Source organism: Xyrauchen texanus, chromosome 15 (genome assembly GCF_025860055.1).
Source record: "Xyrauchen texanus isolate HMW12.3.18 chromosome 15, RBS_HiC_50CHRs, whole genome shotgun sequence".
In the NCBI taxonomy this organism is placed as follows: domain Eukaryota; kingdom Metazoa; phylum Chordata; class Actinopteri; order Cypriniformes; family Catostomidae; genus Xyrauchen; species Xyrauchen texanus.
Window position 1 is genome coordinate 3,051,968 of NC_068290.1, and position 22,454 is coordinate 3,074,421.

At 38.1% G+C, this 22,454-nt stretch overlaps 2 protein-coding genes across 2 annotated transcripts in view; one reads left to right on the plus strand and one right to left on the minus strand.

The window, feature by feature from the left end:
* The window catches only part of LOC127655708 (protein argonaute-3-like), a 58,483-nt gene extending 47,690 nt beyond the window's left edge, over positions 1-10,793 (plus strand). Inside the window, exons 11-19 of the mRNA XM_052143653.1 lie at positions 282-415; positions 2,140-2,324; positions 2,426-2,585; positions 2,750-2,840; positions 3,126-3,320; positions 3,434-3,568; positions 4,902-5,003; positions 8,241-8,440; positions 10,429-10,793. Coding sequence (XP_051999613.1) covers positions 282-415; positions 2,140-2,324; positions 2,426-2,585; positions 2,750-2,840; positions 3,126-3,320; positions 3,434-3,568; positions 4,902-5,003; positions 8,241-8,440; positions 10,429-10,537 — 1,311 coding nt within the window. The 3' untranslated portion in view covers positions 10,538-10,793. The remainder of the gene's footprint in view (positions 1-281; positions 416-2,139; positions 2,325-2,425; positions 2,586-2,749; positions 2,841-3,125; positions 3,321-3,433; positions 3,569-4,901; positions 5,004-8,240; positions 8,441-10,428) is intronic.
* Positions 10,794-13,065: 2,272 nt separating this feature from the next.
* Positions 13,066-19,780, minus strand: LOC127656125 (uncharacterized). Its single transcript, XM_052144307.1, has 8 exons — positions 17,865-19,780; positions 17,268-17,487; positions 16,672-16,821; positions 15,777-15,851; positions 15,557-15,700; positions 15,125-15,337; positions 14,819-14,974; positions 13,066-13,113 (listed from the first exon to the last, which is right to left on the minus strand). The coding sequence occupies exons 1-8, from the start codon at positions 17,870-17,872 to the stop codon at positions 13,066-13,068; spliced, it is 1,014 nt and encodes a 337-aa protein (XP_052000267.1). The 5' UTR covers positions 17,873-19,780.
* Between the last annotated feature and the right edge of the window lie 2,674 nt (positions 19,781-22,454).

Here is a 22,454-nt window from a genome sequence, read left to right on the forward strand (position 1 = left end):
TCTTTGCTGTAGTCTTCTATTTTGGTGTCAAAGATTTGTGGTAGCACTGTACAATAAGGATTTATATACTTGTAAGATCCACTGTTACCATACAGCTCAGTAATTAACACTGTAATGGTATTTTCATTGTTAGAATTATTGTTCATTGTTAGTTCGTGTTATTGCATGCATTACCTAATGTTTGCGTTTATAACAATGTTGTAAAGTATTACCAGTTTGGTGTTAGTGTGATTAGTATTATAGATTAATAATACAAAAAAAACCTTGCACTGCCGTTACAGAATCGCACTGTGGCCACACCCAGTCATGGCGTCTGGGACATGCGAGGGAAACAATTCCATACTGGAGTGGAGATCAAGATGTGGGCCATCGCCTGCTTCGCCACACAGAGACAGTGCAGAGAAGAGATACTCAAGTAAGATTACATCTATAGGGGCAGCTGTGGCTCAGGTGGTAGAGCGGGTCAGCCACTAATCGCAGGGTTGGTGGTTCAAATCCCGGCCCACGTGAGTCCACATGCTGAAGTGTCCTTGTGCAAGACACTGAACCCGAAGTTGCTCCCAATAGCACCTTACATAGCAGCTCTGCCGCCATTGGTGTATGAATGTGTGTGTGAATGGGTGAATGAGACGCAGTGTAAAGCGCTTTGAATCCCGTTAAGGCTTAAAAAGGTGCTATATAAGTGCAGACCATTTACCATTACGTAATATAGCACCTTTTTATGTGAATTAATTTTTTCTCAAGGTCACAATGGTTTTGCCAATTAGGACGTGTTATTGGATCAAGATCTTTTGTTGGTCCAGGAATAACATTCCTTTCATAGAATTATAGTCCTAACCGTAATCATAACCTACCCCTACCATTAGAAGGAAATTATAGCTTTAACCCTAACGCTAAACCACACTTTAACATTAACACTAAATCTTAACCTAAAATCGTATCGGGTGATAGAAAGGATGTTTATCCAGGAACATGCACTACTTGGCCTAATCACATTCACCTTTTTCCAAATTCGAGGAACCATCGTTTGGAATAAACAGCCATTGTAGCCAAGTTGATGCCAGAAAATTGTCAAAATATGAATAACTACAGTCTTGACCAATGCAAAATGGGTATCAGTTGAAAGCTTAGAAGCTCTACATTCCAATGCATGTAGGCATTATGACCAAAACTGAACAAGTGCTTTGAACTTTGCTGATAAATCAGAAGTGTTCCATTTTGATAATCTATGAAAATATTTGCACTGTACGTATTATTGTAATCTGTAAAGACATCAAACTCATCAAATAGCCATGTGTCTTATGTTGTTGGAAAGCTTTCCAAGAGTAGAATACAACCAGCATATATATTTTACTCACAGACAAAAATTAAGGAAGTAAAAGCCAAGTACATGTCTTTTGACATTTATGTTTCAAGCGAACATGTGTTGCTTATAAGCCACGTTTTTCCTTTAACTTCACAAAAATAAAAAGAACATACAATTTCACATATCATTACTTGGAGGAGGTTATTATCTTTCAAACGAGCCCACACACAAGGTAATTGGTTGTATAGATAATTATATGTGCACACAGCATCTGGCTATCTGGCAATCTGGATGAAAACATCTTAGCTCTCCTGGATCAGATGACGTCATCCTAAATGATGTAGCATCTTGGAACGCTAAACGAATTGGGTTCAGATCAGTGCAAAAATCATCCATATTGGAGCAGAGAGACACGTGATTGATGACTTACATGTGGCCACCAGGAGATGTCGCCAAGTACACTCCACAGACCCAATGATGACTCAAATGACACAGAATGAAACTCATTCTGTGAAATCTCATTACTAAAATCATGTCTGCATGCTCTGCATACCTTTAGTCATTGTTGTGTTTGCATGTGTAATTATTTCTTATGTACAATTATTATGTTTTATTTGTTTGGAGAGGCTTTTGAAGATGTTTTTTAATGCATTACCTCCCACCCCCAAAATTGTCATTATAATGTGTTTTTTTTTGTGTGTGTGTGTTGAGGATCATGGGAATTGCAATGCTGTTTCTCATTACTACTTAAAAGTATGAACTTTACACCAGTGTAGTACATACTTTTCATACTTGTATGCAAATTGATATTCATTCTTGGGTTCTCCTTACAGGGGTTTCACAGACCAGCTGCGCAAGATCTCAAAGGACGCTGGGATGCCCATCCAGGGCCAGCCATGTTTCTGTAAGTATGCACAGGGAGCAGACAGCGTGGAGCCCATGTTCAGACATTTGAAGAACACTTACTCTGGCCTTCAGCTCATCATCGTTATTCTGCCCGGAAAAACACCCGTCTATGGTGAGATCTGATTCTGACGTCACACAGAGTGACACGCTCCTTCAAACACATTTGTTTGTCTTTTTGGTATGTGTGTGTGAATGTGTGTTGTGTTTGTGCAGCGGAAGTGAAGCGTGTTGGAGACACTCTTCTTGGAATGGCCACTCAGTGTGTGCAGGTGAAAAACGTGGTAAAAACGTCCCCTCAGACGCTCTCTAACCTCTGCCTCAAAATCAACGTCAAACTGGGCGGCATCAATAACATCCTGGTGCCACATCAACGGTGAGCTGATGGAGAGAAATTAAAAATAATAAGAAAAAGAAATCTGAGGGTTTCTGTAATCACCTTAAATGTTCATAAAGGAATAATTGAGTTAATATAGTGTTTTTTTCTCTCTCTCTCTCTCTCTCTCTCTCTCTCTCTCTCTCTCTCTCTCTCTCTCTCAGACCATCAGTGTTCCAGCAGCCAGTCATATTTCTGGGTGCAGATGTCACTCATCCACCTGCAGGAGACGGGAAGAAGCCTTCCATAGCAGCGGTCAGTTCAGCTCAATTTAGCTCCCATTCCTTTCTGTTATGGTAACGAATATGGGAATTGTAAATAATTTCAGCAAAAGTACTTAAAGAATAATTAGTCCTAATGCTTGGTTCTTTTATTGTAATATTTTTTTTAAATTGCTCCTTTATTATTAGGACAAAGTTATGTTTTGAGTGTGTATCATTAACTACACATTGTCATATAAACACCCAGTCATTTAATGAGGCTTAAGTACGCACAAAACTGTAAGAGATGACAATTTTTTTATTTATTTATGTGTATTAGGTGGTGGGGAGTATGGATGCTCATCCGAGCAGGTACTGTGCCACAGTTCGTGTCCAGAGGCCCAGACAGGAAGTAATTCAGGATTTGGCCTCTATGGTGCGAGAATTACTCATCCAGTTCTACAAGTCCACTCGCTACAAACCCACCAGAATCATCTTCTACAGGGACGGCGTGTCAGAGGGACAGTTTAGACAGGTGTGGAACAGCAGGCACACATCGCATCTCTCCCAGATTGCCAGTCACTAGATATTTGACAGTTAAATACTTTACTTGGTGGTCGACCAATATATTTATATTTGTACTCATAGGTGTTGTACTACGAGTTGCTGGCCATTCGAGAAGCTTGTATCAGTCTTGAGAAGGAGTACCAGCCCGGCATCACGTACATAGTGGTGCAGAAACGCCACCATACACGACTCTTCTGTGCCGATCGCAATGAGAGGGTGAGCTATTTTTCTCTGGACTTTCATCTTGTTAAATTGTCTGTAGAGGGGGGCCTGGGTAGCTCCGTGAGTAAAGACGCTGACTACCTGTGCTGAGTGTATCCAGCCAGGTCTCCTAAGCAACCAAATTGGCCCCGTTGCTAGGGAGGGTAGAGTCACATGGGATAACCTCCTCGTGGTTGCTATATTGTGGTTCTCGCTCTCGGTGGGGCACGTGGTGAGTTGTGCCTGGATGCTGCGCAGAATAGCGTGAAGCCTCCACATGTCTCTGCGGTAACCTGCTCAACAAACCGCATGATACAATGTGCAGATTGACATCTCAGAAGCAGAGGCAACTGAGATTCGTCCTCCGCCACCTGGATTGAGGCAAGTCACCATGTCATCATGAGGACTTGGAGCACTTTGGGAATTGGGCATTCCAATTATGAGGGGGAAAAAATGTCTGTAGAGAATCACTAGAGATAAGAGAGGCCATTGTACTATGAACATTTCTGTAAGTTTCATAACTCAGAACGTCTCAGTCCAAAAAGAGCATTTATTGAAACTAAGCTACAAAAACTGCCTATTTAATTAAATAATTTAAAGATTTTTTCCTTTGCGTCGAAAGGAGTCGGTTTAGGTGGTTTGGGCATCCCTAGGGAGGTGTTTCAGGCACGTCCAGCTGGGAGGAGGCCTCAGGGAAGACCCAGGATTAGGTGGAGAGATTACATCTCCACACTGGCCTGGGAACACCTCGGGGTCCCCCAGTCAGAGCTGGTTAATGTGGCTCGGGATTGGGAAGTTTGGGGCCCCCAGCTGGAGCTGCTGCCCCAACGACCAGACTAAGGATAAGCGGTTGAAGATGGATGAATGGATGGAATTTAAAGATTCAGAGCGGGTGGAAAATGATCTTGGAAAGCTAGGTTATGTCTGTTTTTGGTGCAGAAGACTTGTAACATTATAAGTAAACCTCGGGGTGTGATATGATCTCTTTCATTTCATTCATTTATTTGAGGGTGCATTTCTCAATACTGATAGTATTTTCTATCATCAAGGTTGTAAGGGAATAAAACATTAAGAGCTATTTGAAGGAGCAAGAGCAATGATTTCTCAGCAATAACCTCACTCACCTTTAAATTTAAAATAAGAATCAAAGACAGAGGTTTTCTTTCATATGTGGACCTGGTCTGAATAATTTATTCTCAGAAGTTTGGAATGCCTGTTATCTTCTAAATCGGCACCACACAAAAAAAAAAAAATGTTTGTTGAACATTTATTAGAACCATTTTGTTGTTAAATATGTTCTTTAACACCAAAGTTTGTTAAATGGCTCTCTTGTTTATTTCCTGCACAGGTGGGTCGTAGTGGAAACATTCCTGCTGGTACAACGGTTGACACCGATATCACACACCCCTATGAGTTTGACTTTTACCTCTGCAGTCATGCTGGAATACAGGTATATACGACACACTAAAATTCCCACACAGTTCTTATGGCCTGAAAGACACCTTTAACCTCCCCTTTAAGCTGTCTAATAGTCTGGTGTTGTGTTAAATGGCTTTAGAAAGTTCTGTGAAGCAAAGAACTGTTATATAATTCAATACAGTCATGAAGTGAACTGGAACTTCAAATCTGAGCGTTAAGGCCTAAACATACTCTATGCAAGTAAGTGAATGCAGATGCAAGCGCTTGGCCACCGTATTGCCAACCCGCAGTCTTGTTGAACATGCTTCACCACCTTACCGTGGCGTGAACAAATCTCAGTACTTATGGGGATGATAGTTACATTTAAACGTCTGCGCCAAACTGGATTTGTTCTTATTCATTAAGTTGCTGTAAATATAATGACTTTAACTTAACACATTTCAGAATGCAACAACACATGAAATCAAGCTTGCATTGCGAGTTGCATCTGCTTTCACATACTTGGGTATAGTATGTTTTAGCCCTAAGATGCTGAATCTCACGAAACCTGTCCCGATCATTTATGACCCTGAAATCAAAAAAAGAAATGCAAAATTGTTTTGCATAAAAATTAAGCCTATTTTAGGAATATTAACTCTTTCCCCGCTAAACACGGAATTTTCCGGGTTTCCGTGTTATACGGTAAGGAAGACCCCTCCGCATGTTTTGAAAGAGTACGCAACTCTTTGATCAAAGAAACAGACTGCGATCGTCTCAAACATGAAGAAGTGGAGTATTGAGAAGATCAAAATATCAGACATAAACATGCCTTTTTATCAGCTTTTTGTCTGAAATGTTGTTTTTTGACAAAACCTACCTCTGTTCAAGTCGCAATAAAAAAAGAACAAATGAAGATAAAATAAAATCGTTTTTTTTGCCTAAAAGCAGAGGCCCAGATCTTTATTGTGATATATAGCATCTTCATATATTCATGGAAGAAAATATTCTGCGGGCCATTAAAATTTAGCGAAAATCGTCAAAAACCCTGGCGGTGGCTGGCAACTTTTTTTTAAAAACGCTGGCGGGGAAAGAGTTAAATGAATATTCCAGACTCAATATAAGTTAAGATCAATCGACAACATTGATTGGCAATATGATGATTAACACAAACTAATTGTGACTGGTTACAGTGAGGCACTTACAATGGAATTGAATGGGGTCAGTCCATTGACTGTTTCAAAAGTATAGCCACAAGATGTAAACAATATGTGCGTTAACATGATTTTAGTTTGATTAAAATCACTTAATGACCTTTTCTTATTAAATTTACAACTTTGCCATGACTATGTAACCCTGTAAACCTTAAAACGACCATAAAAAATGACGATTTAACAATTTTACACCTCAAATAATACATGAGTTTAACAGAAGAATGAATGTAAATGCTTTTAGAAAATTATAAGTATCACATTTCTGTTTTTAAATCCTCCAAAAATTGGTCCCCATTGACTTCCATTGTAAGAACCCCACTGTATCCTCCATTTTTTGTTTTAAAGAAAAGGAGGTAGTCTAAGTTATTTTTTGTGATAATCAACATAATAGCACAAATGCTGTCGATTGAGCTTAAATTGTATTGAACCCGTATTGAAATAGTATTCCTTTTAAGATCATCATTGTGATTATGTTCATGACAGTTTAGTACACTTTCCCTCCAGTTCTATTGAATTAAATTGTAAACATTGTACCCACAATATTTGAAAACCAGTGAAATATCAGTGGAATATTAAAATGGTATTTTTCAAGCCTGAAAAAGCCCTAGGAATTAATAAAATCTTAAATGTCATGGAAATTTCTATAGTGAATATATTTAATTCGTTATGTGCAGACATGAACAGTAGGGGTGTAACGGCTCAAATTTCTCACGGTTCAGTTTGTGTCACAGTTTCAGGGTCACTGTTTCGGTACGGTCCGTTATTTGTCATGTTCAGAAAAACATATATTACTGCCAAATCCAAAGTAAGAGTAATCCATTTGTAACAAACACTTCAACAGGTTTGCCCTGAATATAAATCATAGTTTTACAGTAACCAAAGTTTAACTATGGTATTTGTAGAAAAAACATAGTAGCCACAAAATCAACATGATTTATGGTCATATTTACAATGTATAATATAATCGTGGTTACTATATGGAAACTGCAGTAGTACTGTTGTAAATCCATGATTTCTGCAAAGAAAACCATGGTGACGGCAGTCATGGTTACTACAATATTACTATAGTAAAACCATAGTTAATTTTTGTTAGGGTCTTTAACTAAAGTAATCAACATTTTAACTTCATACCTGCACTACTACGCTACATGCATCGACATAAAATGCATTTCAAACTACTGCACATATATTCAATATTCGGAAGCTGTACATCACCATAGAAGGAACTTTGCTATTAAAATGGATACGAGGAATGTTGTGACGTGGCTCGAGTGTTTTAATTATACACGGAAATCACACATCTTCATCAGTGGAGTAAGGAAACTTATCGTTGGCAATGAACACCCCAATGACATTAGTTTTTAAGCAGCCACTCAGTGCTAATTCGGAAAGGCATAAAACAATAACTAAAGGGAGTGTGTGCAGTTTCGGCTCATCTGCGGCTCAACTGCGGCTCTGTGCACACCGCGTGCTATCTTCCCCCGGGGATTTCCACGTAATTACCAGCATGCAGCACTCGCGCCGAGCAATGTCTGCAAACCATGTCTGTTTTGTAAAGGTTTTATGACCATCGCTGTTGTAATTGACTGCAAAAAGAAAATGTTTCTAAACTATATAACGCAGGGGGCTTCTCTATCAGCGGTTTGCTTTCTCCACTTGCCATTTTCAGCTACACACAATGCTTGCAGAACAGTGATGTCATCAAGCTGACCCACGTGAAACAGGCGGAGCGTATTCATCTACAGATCCATTCAGGTGCATTAGCGGACTGTGTGTGTCTATTTGACGCTTTATTTTCTTCACAAAGCCTTGTGCTCCAGATGCGTCAATAAACTTGAGGTGAACCGATCCGTGAGTTTTTACAGAGAACCATTTACACCCCTAATCAACTGATATTTAAAATATATAGAAATATGTTTTCATGAGATTCAACCACAAACATCCTGGCAATGTTAAGACCTAATCAAACCAAAGTTGTTTAGTGTGCTATGCATCGCTTGTTTAAGACAGTGGTTCCCAAAGCATAATTTCTGAGTTCAACATGAGTTTGACTTCTTTTTCCTCCTTTCTCCTGTCAGGGCACCAGCCGACCCTCTCACTACCACGTCCTGTGGGATGATAACTGCTTCACTGCTGACGAGTTCCAGCTGCTCACTTACCAGTTGTGCCACACATATGTGCGCTGTACTCGCTCCGTCTCCATCCCTGCACCAGCATACTATGCCCACCTGGTGGCCTTCCGTGCCCGCTACCATTTAGTGGACAAAGAACACGACAGGTGTGTTTCAGCATTGCTGTCATTTAGGGCTGGGTGAATATAGATGAAAATCATCTTAAAATCGTAATATTTTTCACCGTTTTACAATATTCTACATAAATATATCTTCATTTTTATATAATTTGCATAAAAGGGTCATTTCATTTGAATCACAGAAACCATCGTCATTGTAACAAATTAGATTCAAAACTTCAAACTTTAATTTTTTTATATTTTTAATCTGTTACATTTTAAGTGAAATGCCGTGAAAATATATTTCATATTCTTGAAGCATGTTTTTACATAATGAAACACAAGGAAGAATGATATTTAATATTTTTATTTATTTGCACCGATACAGTACATGGTAATAAACAACAATATATACCAACATATATTTTAACTTAAAGCTGCACTATGTAATGTTGTGCTCTCTAGCGACACCTGTGGTTGAAATGTAAAACTGCAAGCAATGGGCAGAAGAACACTTTACGTCAGTCGTGTTTCGGCGCTGCTCTTCTGGCGGATGAATCTCATGATTTAAGGTTATCTGGACATCGCCTTTGTGTGATCATGACTGGAGATATTCAGAGCCGGAGTCATAATGTGCTATTTTCATGTTGATATTATGTTAAACGATTAAACATTTATAACTGAAATATTACTTTAAAAAACACTCTTATTTACATATTTTGAATGAATGAATTTGACACTTATAGTGCTTTTCTGTCACTATAATTAAAGCACTTTTACATGGAGAACAGGGGACTCAATCACCACCAGTTACCAGTATATTTTAATATGAATATTCAAGTGTTTTATCTACTGTTAATGTCTACACTTATTAATTTAAGAGGTGAAACTCGTGTTATGGCTGATACGAGTTCAATAGAAGACTTAATTTTTTGTTATATTATATTGTGCAGCCTCAGTTTATAATGCAATTGAACTGTAATACTACAATAGTATGTCTATGCAATGCACACAATAACACAATAACACTGTAAACTAAAAACATAAAACAAGGATTCAATAATTATGGGGAAAAAAACTATACATTATTAAACATGAAAATAATATGATTAAAACGATATTACAAGAGGTCAATTTCAGAAGTCATACATAAACATGTCACAGTAAATTTGCCAGACAACTTCGATACATCTCGACTCATACAAGCATGACAACCATTATAAGCTTCTACAACACTACCATACAACATATCCAAGCATTATAGCATGTAAACAACTTCACCAAACATATAACAGATAAACATCCATCCAGACTGCTGCGATGCTGTCCTGAACTGTGAGTGTGACTGACTGAACTGTACATAGTTTCTTCAGCCGTAACACGTGACGGCCTGTACTTCTTTTCTGTGTTTACGGACATGACACATGACACATTCACAATGAATGAGGATGAAGATCATAAGCCAACCAATTCGGCCTCAAAACCGACCCGACAGCTCAAAATGCAAATACTTTTTATAGGCTTATTGTAGTGAAGTGTGGGGTAAGGTAAGAACATCATTTTGAATACTGATTGTTTATGTAATTAATCAATAATGGCAATCTGTTTATTTTTAACCCAAAAATTTGATATCGTGCAGCTTTAAAACTTTTATTATAAGAAAAATGTCACATGAAGGTTTCCGTGAATATTTTTGAGTGATGATGCAAACAAATTGGTTCATTGAACTATTAACAATTTGAACTGATTCACAGAAATATATCAAATTTACCAACTCTATGCCATTTCAAGTACTGAAATTTGTTTAAACTAGAGAACTAAAATACCTGTCATATTCGCAAGTCACAAAACAAGGACCGTGAAACTATTCTATTATCGCACTCTTTAAGAAGCATTATAAAGAAAAATAAATTGCATTAAAATAAATGACATTTAGGATGATGCTTGGTTTTCTATCACCAGCAATCATTGTGACTACTGTATATCTGCTGTCGTTTAGAGTTTCTTTAACAGAATGTCTCCCTTTTATTTCTCAGCGCTGAGGGTAGCCACGTCTCCGGGCAGAGTAATGGCCGGGATCCCCAGGTGCTCGCCAAAGCTGTGCAGATTCACCATGACACCCTGAGGACCATGTACTTTGCCTGAGCCAGCCCACGTTAACCCCATATTCAACCAGTCATGCACTCAAACCCAACAACCACATACACGGTCACATCTCCCTCAAGTCTGTGCGTCCTGAAGGGTCGGTCTCTGTGGTGATGGAAGTACCGCCCACCCCGCCCAGAAAATCTGGACCTGACACTGTGCAGCAGGAAAAGACAGGGCCTGCACGCTGGCCTTAGGAAGCAGACCTGCTTTAATTCCTCATGTGGACCTCAGAACTGTTATGCAATATAAAACCAACCGACTGCAGCCGTTCTGTCTTTTCCACTCCAAACCCTCAACAACAACCAAATGGGAAGCCAGTCTATGTCCCCTCTCCTATTCCTGTCTGTAGACGTTTTGTTATATTACTTTCCCTGCCTGTTACGCCTCGTACCTCAATGTTTTCTAACAGCACTTTTCCCCTGTTATCCTCCCCTTTCTCCAAGATGAACGGAATTTGAACGGAAGCAGATAGAAAGTTTTGGGAACGCCTGCTGTCCGGCCCCTCGCTACAAATGGCACTCTACTAGCGTTTTATCAATGTACTCCCGTTCTCAATTATTTTTTTAGCCAATGGTGACTTAACGAAGTGTTCAAGTGTCAGTTGTGAAGAACCAATTGTGTGTTAGAATTTTAAAACCGAAAAACAAGCATTTATTGTATAAGAGAAGTGCCATTTTATGGGCGTATCGCACTCTGCCGGGGGCAAAAAACTTTGATCCTTTTATTTTAAAGCAACTTAACGATTTTGCTCTCCGTAATATCTATCTGGGGTGGCCCTTAAAAACGTCTGTGAGCTTTCATGTACTACAACGTTAAGTGATCATGTTCTAAAATATGCTTTTATTTGTGTTCAAAAAGTTATTTTTTTAAACACCTGGATTCCCTCCAATATTCATTTTTTTCAACACATTTCCCTTCTGCACTTTCTCAGTTTTAAATGTGTTATACATGATATGACCGATCACATTGTTGCTATCATAGTTTAGTGCAATAATTCATTAGCAGAATGAGAATACCTCCTGTAGCGGTAGCGTGCGATTTAAGGAAGTTACGGCAACAGAAATCAAGTGATTGTGGTTGGTTTTTAAGATGGAGGTGTGTATGTTTGGCACTTTTATAGTTAGACTTTTATTTGATGAAAGTAGAGCGTGCGTTTCTTGAAGATTGACCATGGATGAGAAAACAAGTGCCTGCTTCTAGAAATGGTTGATGTGGGAAGTCCAAAATAACGAGCGCAGCTCATTTAGTCTGAGGGCCAAGGGCACAGTTGCAAGCACATTCAACAGTACGGCCTTAATTAAATCTCTTCAAATGTGAGCCAGAGCAGTTTTGCTGGTTCAATCGTACACTTGCGTTCAACTTGTGTTTTCGTCACAATTTTCAACGCCCAGCCTATTCAAAGGATTCGCAATCAAAGGATTGTATTTGTCAAAGTAAGACTGCATGAGCCATGCTTCAGTTGGCAGCTCTGGCACATGTTCACGGAGAAGCTCGGACAGCACCTGATGTGTGCTTTATCACTGGAGGGCCACAAGAGGTCAGTATAGTATTTTACTTGAAGAGTGTGTCTTGGTGCAGTGAGCACGAGTGCCTTTCTGTCTCCGTGCCCCATCTGAAGCATGTCCAGCTGTGTAACGACAGTAAACTGCACTAAACAATGCGTAACGCGTGGTGCTACTAGGTGTGTGGATGCCAAACATCTGTCAGTATAAGAAGTAATCTTGATGATGTGTCGTGATTTAATTTTTGTATAGTTCTAACTTCGTAATTACTAATGCTTGCTTCTTATTCTGGAAAAGAGTCTCTTTCGACGGAATAGTTCAGTCATCATTTTTACGAGTTTCTTTCTGAAACACTTGTGATTATTATTCCAAGTCTTCAGAAGTCAGACGACAGCTTTGTGTGACTAAAAAAAAAAAATGTAAGTAGTTTTTTCCCAAACAATCTTACCCTCCGCTTTGGCTTTCAAATCTTATTTGCAATTCTGCATATTCAAATATAAAAACAATTGGTCACATGAGAAGCATTTGCGTTCAGTATTATTGACGTCAAACCTGCTCAGATGGTCAGATTATCTTTTTTTACGCACCATAGTTAAATACGCGCAAGCAACCGAGGGGAAGGTTTCAGGAAATAACTTAATTTTGTCACTCAAAGCAATGATATGGCTTCCATGGAGGAAAAGCAAATTGTACGTGTTTAGAATGACATGAGGGTGAGTAAATAATCACCCAATTTCATTCATGTTTGAACTACACTTTTGAAGGTGCAACAAAGTTTTGCCTCAATACATTTTATTTGAATATCATCGTAAGGATTGAGCGTCTTTTTAATGCCGTTGTAAAAGATGTCCATAGTGTTCGCTTGAATAATTTACTTGGCCTGTAGCTGCTTCCGTTATCCATATAAATGGTTTCGTATAACCAAAATACTCTAGAATCTCCACAAACACAGACAATGTTTGTCTCTTATTTTCGTCCTTAAGGGAGGGTCTTATTTTAAGGGACTAAATACACAACACAAGTTCAAAGTAGAAAGTGCCTTTTCTCTTGATGGTGCTGAATTATCTGAAACTGAGTGATCAAAGAGCATATTAGTCTTATTCTTACCTGAAGGTGTGCACAGATTGAACACATTTTTATCTCGATCAGTAGGCTCATGATGGCGCCTGTTTATTTAGATATTACAAAGATGATATATATGCCAAGTATATGAACGAAGGGTTGAGCTCTGAATCTTACTGTTTTACGAGTCCGGACCAATGGAAGCATTTATATAGGGGAATGTGCCATCTTAAGACAACTCATATGATATAGCCTGATCCTAGAGAGGAAAGCCTAGTATAGCACTTTAAAGACTGCCACCCAAACAAAGTCACAGTGCTTTGCTCTCCTTTTTTACCCCTATAAGCCCCTTTTCATGTACTCCAGCAAAAGACGGTCTTTAGTGCTTGAAATCATTGCTGAGGGAGACTTGAACAAGATTAGCAAGATTAATAGAGTTTTGAAGCTTTACGCAGTGCACAATTGATGTCTTATAGACTTCACTATGCCCTTTTAGTGTTATTTTTTAGTGGCTGGTCACTTTCTCTGAATGTACAATGGCCCATATTAACTTCAATACATACAGTATATGTTTTATAAACATTTAAGACTCAGATTTACTCCCATGGCTTGTATTTGTCACATGGGTGCCCTTTGGTCCAGGAGGATATACCTCGATGAGAGATCTCAAAAACACTGCACCTCACTTACCTTGGTATGCTGCAAATATATAGTGAAATAAAATAGGGGTGAATCTCACAAAACCTGTTGAGAACATGTCCTGGTCATATTTTACGCCAAAATCAAAGAAGGGAAATAAGAAATTAAGTTTTGCTTAAGGAAAAGGAAAACTATTTTGACATTAATGTCATGGCAATAAAATACCAACTTCTCATAACTAAAAGAAATCTAAATCTTTTTATTCAAGAAAGAAAAAAGTATACATCATGGTAGTATTTGTTGCAATTGATTAGTAGTAAGGAATAGTAAGTGATTTAAAATGAAAATATAATTGTATAAATTGTAGAGTACAACAAAAAGTATACTATATAAACTATTATAATATAACAAATGACTATATTAGAGTAATTCTAATCACTATTAAGAATAATGTGAATTAAGAAAAACTAAACGTACGAACGCATTGCAAATTATGAAAAAACTAAAAAGTAAAACGCCCAGACACATTACAGTAATGAGAAACAACAATAAGAATAATGCGAATTAAAGAAAAACAAAACTGTAAAATGTCCGGAGAATTGACATTTAAGAATAATGTGAATTAAGGAAAAATTTTACATTAAAATGTCTGGACGCAGTACAGTAATGAGAATCAACGTTAAGAATAATGCGACTTATGGAAAGAAAACTGAACATTAAAACGTCTGGACGCAGTACAGTAATTAGAATCGACGTTAAGAATAATGCGACTTACGAAAAAAACCTGAACATTAAAACATCTGGACGCAGTACAGTAATGAGAATCGACGTTAAGAATAATGCGACTTACGAAAAAAACCTGAACATTAAAACATCTGGACGCAGTACAGTAATGAGAATCGACGTTAAGAATAATGCGACTTACGGAAAAAACCTGAACATTAAAACGTCTGGACGCAGTACAGTAATGAGAATTGACGTTAAGAATAATGCGACTTACGGAAAAAACCTGAACATTAAAACGTCTGGACGCAGTACAGTAATGAGAATCGATGTTAAGAATAATGCGACTTACGGGAAAAAAAACCTGAAAATTAAAACGTCTGGATGCAGTACAGTAATGAGAATCGACATTAAGAATAATGCGACTTACGGAAAAAACCTGAACATTAAAACGTCTGGTACAGTAATGAGAATCGACGTTAAGAATAATGCGACTTACGGAAAAAACCTGAACATTAAAACGTTCGGACGCAGTACAGTAATGAGAATCGACGTTAAGAATAATGCGACTTATGGAAAAAACCTGAACATTAAAATGTTTGGGCGCAGTACAGTAATGAGAATCGACGTTAAGAATAATGCGACTTATGGAAAAAACCTGAACATTAAAACGTCTGGTACAGTAATGAGAATCGATGTTAAGAATAATGCGACTTACGGAAAAAAACTGAACATTAAAACGTCTGGACGCAGTACAGTAATGAGAATCGATGTTAAGAATAATGCGACTTACGGAAAAAACCTGAACATTAAAACGTCTGGTACAGTAATGAGAATCGACGTTAAGAATAATGCGACTTACGGAAAAAAACTGAACATTAAAACGTCTGGACGCAGTACAGTAATGAGAATCGATGTTAAGAATAATGCGACTTACGGAAAACAACTGAACATTAAAACGTCTGGTACAGTAATGAGAATCGATGTTAAGAATAATGTGACTTACGGAAAAAGCCTGAACATTAAAACGTCTGGACGCAGTACAGTAATGAGAATCGACGTTAAGAATAATGCGACTTACGGAAAAAACCTGAACATTAAAACATCTGGTACAGTAATGAGAATCGACGTTAAGAATAATGCGACACATGGAAAAAACCTGAACATTAAAACATCTGGACGCAGTACAGTAATGAGAATCGACGTTAAGAATAATGCGACTTACGGAAAAAACCTGAACATTAAAACGTCTGGACGCAGTACAGTAATGAGAATCGACGTTAAGAATAATGCGACTTACGGAAAAAAACCTGAACATTAAAACATCTGGACGCAGTACAGTAATGAGAATCGACGTTAAGAATAATGCGACTTACGGAAAAAACCTGAACATTAAAACGTCTGGACGCAGTACAGTAATGAGAATCGACGTTAAGAATAATGCGACTTACGGAAAAAACCTGAACATTAAAACGTCTGGACGCAGTACAGTAATGAGAATCGACGTTAAGAATAATGCGACTTATGGAAAAAACCTGAACATTAAAACGTCTGGACGCAGTACAGTAATGAGAATCGACGTTAAGAATAATGCGACTTATGGAAAAAACCTGAACATTAAAACGTCTGGACACAGTACAGTAATGAGAATCGATGTTAAGAATAATGCGACACACGGAAAAAAACTGAACATTAAAACGTTCGGACGCAGTACAGTAATGAGAATCGACGTTAAGAATAATGCGACTTACGGAAAAAACCTGAACATTAAAACGTCTGGACACAGTACAGTAATGAGAATCGACGTTAAGAATAATGCGACTTACGGAAAAAACTGAACATTAAAACGTCTGGACGCAGTACAGTAATGAGAATTGACGTTAAGAATAATGCGACTTACGAAAAAAACTGAACATTAAAACGTCTGGACGCAGTACAGTAATGAGAATCGACGTTAAGAATAATGCGACTTACGAAAAAAACTGAACATTAAAACGTCTGGACGCAGTACAGTAATGAGAATCGACGTTAAGAATAATGCGACTTACGAAAAAAACTGAACATTAAAACGTCTGGACGCAGTACAGTAATGACAATTGACGTTAAGAATAATGCGACTTACGAAAAAAACTGAACATTAAAACGTCTGGACGCAGTACAGTAATGAGAATTGACGTTAAGAATAATGCGACTTACCGAAAAAACCTGAACATTAAAACATCTGGACGCAGTACAGTAATGAGAATCGACGTTAAGAATAATGCGACACATGGAAAAAAACTGAACATTAAAACGTCTGGACGCAGTACAGTAATGAGAATCGATGTTAAGAATAATGCGACTTACGGAAAAAACCTGAACATTAAAACGTCTGGTACAGTAATGAGAATCGACGTTAAGAATAATGCGACTTACGGAAAAAACTGAACATTAAAACGTCTGGACGCAGTACAGTAATGAGAATCGATGTTAAGAATAATGCGACTTCACGGAAAACAACTGAACATTAAAACGCCTGGCAGTACAGTAATGAGAATCGACGTTAAGAATAATGCGACTTACGGAAAAAACCTGAACATTAAAACGTCTGGACGCAAGTACAGTAATGAGAATCGACGTTAAGAATAATGCGACTTCACGGAAAAAAACCTGAACATTAAAACCTCTGGACGCAGTACAGTAATGAGAATCGATGTTAAGAATAATGCGACTTACGGAAAAAAACCTGAACATTAAAACGTTCGGACGCAGTACAGTAATGAGAATCGACGTTAAGAATAATGCGACTTACGGAAAAAAACCTGAACATTAAAACGTCTGGACGCAGTACAGTAATGAGAATCGATGTTAAGAATAATGCGACTTACGGAAAAAACCTGAACATTAAAACGTCTGGTACAGTAATGAGAATCGACGTTAAGAATAATGCGACTTACGGAAAAAACCTGAACATTAAAACGTCTGGACGCAGTACAGTAATGAGAATCGACGTTAAGAATAATGCGACTTACGGAAAAAAACCTGAACATTAAAACCTCTGGACGCAGTACAGTAATGAGAATCGATGTTAAGAATAATGCGACTTACGGAAAAAACCTGAACATTAAAACGTTCGGACGCAGTACAGTAATGAGAATCGACGCTAAGAATAATGCGACTTCACGGAAAAAACCTGAACATTAAAAACGTCTGGACGCAGTACAGTAATGAGAATCGACGTTAAGAATAATGCGACTTACGGAAAAAACCTGAACATTAAAACATCTGGCGCAGTACAGTAATGAGAATCGACGTTAAGAATAATGCGACTTACGGAAAAAAACCTGAACATTAAAACGTCTGGACGCAGTACAGTAATGAGAATCGACGTTAAGAATAATGCGACTTACGGAAAAAACCTGAACATTAAAACGTCTGGACGCAGTACAGTAATGAGAATCGACGTTAAGAATAATGCAAATTACAGTAATACTGAACCTCCAAACCGCATTGCGAATTAAGGCAAAACTGAACAGTTAATCGTCCGGACTCATTACAGTAATGAGAATTGCTTGATTGTCATAAAAATAATGTCTCAATGCAAAAAACAGTTATGGGCTTAAACAAAATCGTCTTGGGCAAAATTTTAATTTCTTTCTAATTTTCTTTTGATATTGGTGTGAAATGTGACCTGGGCGTGCTTTTGTGAGATTCACCAAAATATTACTTGTCTAATATAAATGCTTGACTAATGCCTGACAATATCTTTAACAATTTTAGAGTAAGAAGTCTAATGTTAAGAAAATAATAGTTGTTTTTAAATCGTAACACTTATTGTTTCTCTTCTCTATTGAGCCAACTTTTATTTTGTTGTCCTATTTAAATGTTTTTTTTTTCCTTTAATATATTGGAAATATATATGGGAAATATTTAATGGTGTATTTATTGAGGGACTGCTTAAAGTGGCTGGAGTCTCCGCATTGTTGTCCAGAGTTACGGGGGTCGAGTTCAGGGGTTTCTGGGTGTGGATGCCTGCCTCTCATCGCCAACCAACCCTCGACTTCCTCTCACACACAAGCACAACCACAGAGTGGGCAGGGGTGGCACAACCCGAAAGGGATGTTTGGATCTTTGACTAATTGTCTTTAGAGATCATCTACCATTTGACATCCAAAACTCATTCTTCAGCTCTCCAGCAAAGAGGCTCGACGCATCCTACTCGTTGCATCTCATCTCTTTAAGGGAGGGACAACCCCACTGACATGGTTGTTCTTTTATTCCAAAAAAAATAAATAAATAAGCTGACGTTTTTCATCTACAGCTGCTAAACTCTTAGCCATACAAGTTTCCCCAACTTGTGGGTGAACAAGAAGGGTGTTTTTTTTATTTAATTTTTTTTATGTGTCCGGTGCTTTTTAAAAAGTTAACAAGCAGATAATGGTATTTGTCCTTCGTCATTTGCTTTGAGTTCAATTGTCTGCGTGCCAGAGCCTTTGGAAGAGAGGGGGTCCCATTCCACTCTGATTTATATATATATATATATATGTGCCTCCGCCTTAACTGTTTTCTTTTGTTTTCATATTCAACTTGAAATATGTATCAAACGCCTTAGTTGTGCATAGAGAAGCATACTAACTCCCTTGTGGCATCTTGGTACTCTTTTTAAACCACTAATTGTTCGATGATTATAAGTCCAGATGTGTGCAAATGTAATCGCTTCCAGTCCGGTAAGAGCAGGGCAATACGTCTGTACGCGAGAGACCCGTGTCTGTATTTGAAATCGTTGTGTTGTCACTTTCCAGGAGGACATAGGCATCGAGCTCCTGTGAAGTTGCACCAAAATCAGTGACAGAATGCACGTCGATTCCTAAAAATGTTTACAAAACGGTTTACTGAAATGTCAAGCTCCAGCATTCCAAAAATGGACTGTGAACCATAAAACGCAAACGAATGGTGAGTCTGTCAATTCTCCATTTCTGTCGCTAAGATGAATGGTGAGCGAATACCTTTCATGTCTTTTCGTACTGGAAGACGACTTCCATTGTGTTATTTTTGCCGTCTTTGATGCATGTGAAAGAGCCAAAGTACAGCCGTTCCTGTCTCATGTTATCCGAGCGGTATCTCGTCTCTAACCAGGAGCTCTGTGGCTCTGTCCTCCCTTCTCTCCGTGTTTGCAAAGAGTCTCTCCAATGTACCAAGGGATCTTTCTTTTTACCTTGAAATGTCTTTCTTTGTTTAATACTCTTTGTAGATTAATGGCATTTTAGTGTTGCTTTGCTTCAGTTTGGAGTGTATCTTTCACTAATACTTGCAATAAAAAGCTTTGCTTTTGAAACACGGACTTGGTATTGGTGCTTTTGTACATGTCTTGCTGGGCCATTTCAGACCATTCTGGCATCCTTGGTGAGATCCCTATTGGCGCCCCCATTGGGGTGGGTCAATGGCGATGGCAGAGGCCTCCTCTTTGGGGACTGCCTAGTTCACCTATGCCTAGGTTGCATAACAGACGATTACATGTCATGTTTGTTCTCTAGACATGATTTATAATAACTTTTGCGTAAATCCCACACAGAAATATGAGTTTACCTGCCATCCAGCCATTTAGAAATGTACCTATATTCTTTGACAAGTGTTTTCTGATACTTCCTGCAGTTCCATTGAACATGGATTGGATCTGTTGAACACATGACAGGCCAACATTTTAAGAGAGCCATAATGAAAGATAAAAAGAAACAATATATGCATTTAAAGTTTTTAGAAAGCGTGTTACTAATACATTTTAAAAAATTGACCATCGTTTTTTTCATGCTTATGATCGATCATTGGCCGATAAATATTTACAGCCAATATATTGATGCATCCCTACTATTTACAATTTGTCCTTTCCTGTCTACACCATACATGAGCGGCGCACCGACAGTGGACGGATGGCCCAATCTGTTTCTGATGCACTGCAGAGCAACTCCAACCCAGGCCTGGTTCCAGATCAAAATCTCTGAGGATGTTTCTGAATTTAGTAGGGGTGCTCTAGTAGTTAAAGTGAAGACTCAATAAAGCACCCATGTTGATCAATTGAGGTTGATTTTATTGTCCATTTGAGGGTGTTTGGCGTACTCCTCTTGACAGCGAACGAATATGAATGCGTTTGACCCATGCCCACTACAACAGCTTTAATATGATAGTTTTGTAGGGGTTTTATTTTTTGTTTCAATTTGTTTATTTTCTTTTGTTTCACTTAAAACGTGTACATTTTAGTTTGTACATTTTTGCTGGCCATCTGCTGCCAATCCTTCAACAGATGGCACTCTTTTGCAGCAGTCTCCACCCAAAACTTCTTGCATCACCTCACAAAAGACTGAAGCCGAGTTCAGAATGGCATGCTACCCCACTACTCTGCCATATCTGTCTATGGCAGAAATAGTAAGAGTAGTATGGATATTATGCCATACCGAACTCGGCATGAGTTTGGACACGCTGCATCTGGCATGGTCAGTGGACCCCAGAATACCGTGGTTTCTGTGTCCAGTTCTGTACCTCTGATTAACTGAACACATACTTCCGGTGGTGTTTGTAAGGGCTTTGACTCTGGAACAATATCATAAGATTAATGCACCACTGGGACTGTTTGACATTTAACGCTGTTCCAGTTGGCAATAATCTATTGTGTAGTTAGAAAGCACCTCTGAATGCACCACTGCTTCCATCTATAGAACATATGTCAACAGTAACACGTGTTGTTTTAAACAGGATGAGAACTGACACGAGTACGGTACAAGGATAGAGAGAGAGAGAGAGAGAGAGAGAGATGTATGAGAAATAATCGTACAGAGATAGGATTGTAAAATTAGTTAAACTAACAATGAACAATAAAATTTGAGCACTTCAGCTTGGTTAATGTTAAATCAACATTTAGCATGTACTAATGTATTTTTAGGTTGTATATGTCAACATTAGTTAATGCATTATAAATTAATAATAGTTAATAATCTTTCTAAATTAAGGAAGATTGTTAGAAGATCGTTAGTTCATGATATCTAAAAGCATTTGACTAATGTTAACAAATCTATTCTTGACTACATCAACTTCGGATACTAGTGTAATGCTAGTGTACTTTAGTAGTTTGGGCTAATAAATATGCTCATCAAGAAATATGAAAATGCCCAGTAAGTCTAATATAATACAATGACCCATAATGCATATGCTTACACATGCAAGGAATATGTCTTGGTGATGGGAGCTCCAGTGCACAAGAAATAATAGTATAAATCATAAAAAGAGAATACAAAATAAAATTTAATAGAAAATATAGTGTATATATAGAGTACACAATAAGACGAAATATATAATTTTTTTACATTTATGCATTTGGCAGACGCTTTTATCCAAAGTGACTTACAGTGCACTTATTACAGGGACAATCCCCCCGGAGCAACCTGGAGTTAAGTGTCTTACTCAAGGACACAATGGTGGTGGCTGTGGGGCTCGAACCAGCAACCTTCTGATTACCAGTTTACCAGTACTGTGGTTTAGACCACTACACCACCACATATATATATAATATATATATATATATATATATTAAACACAGTGCAAATACAAATCTGTTATATACAGTGCAAGGGAATGTAATGCAGAAGAGGTAGGATGTGTTGGATGATATAAAAAGACTAAGCTGTGAATTGCACAATTATCGCTCAATGAGGCAGTTTTACCTGTTCATGAGATGGATACAGTGCTAAGAGAAAAAAGAAAGTTCACAATGTGTCTTCATACGGTTCTCTCAGTCTCTCCCTTCTGTTGCTCTGATACCTGCATCTCCTGCAAAGGGCAAAACAGGTGGAAATTAAAAGAACAAAATGCATGAAACCCAAACGCATCACATGATATGCACATTTTCTTGTAAATCAATTCGATGAGAGCATGTGCTAAGAATAGAGAAGTGCTTAAAATATTGATTGTTCTGCAGACTTATCTCACTGTTAATGCAGCGACCGTAGGTCAAACGTTTT

Coding starts and splice junctions, on each gene's coding strand:
- LOC127656125 (XM_052144307.1), bottom strand. Junction 15,852..16,671: donor CCAGATGTTTTAATGTTCAG/GTTTTTTCGGTA, acceptor TTTAATGTTCAG/GTTTTTTCCGTAAGTCGCAT. Junction 15,338..15,556: donor CCAGATGTTTTAATGTTCAG/GTTTTTTCCGTA, acceptor TTTAATGTTCAG/TTTTTTTCCGTAAGTCGCAT.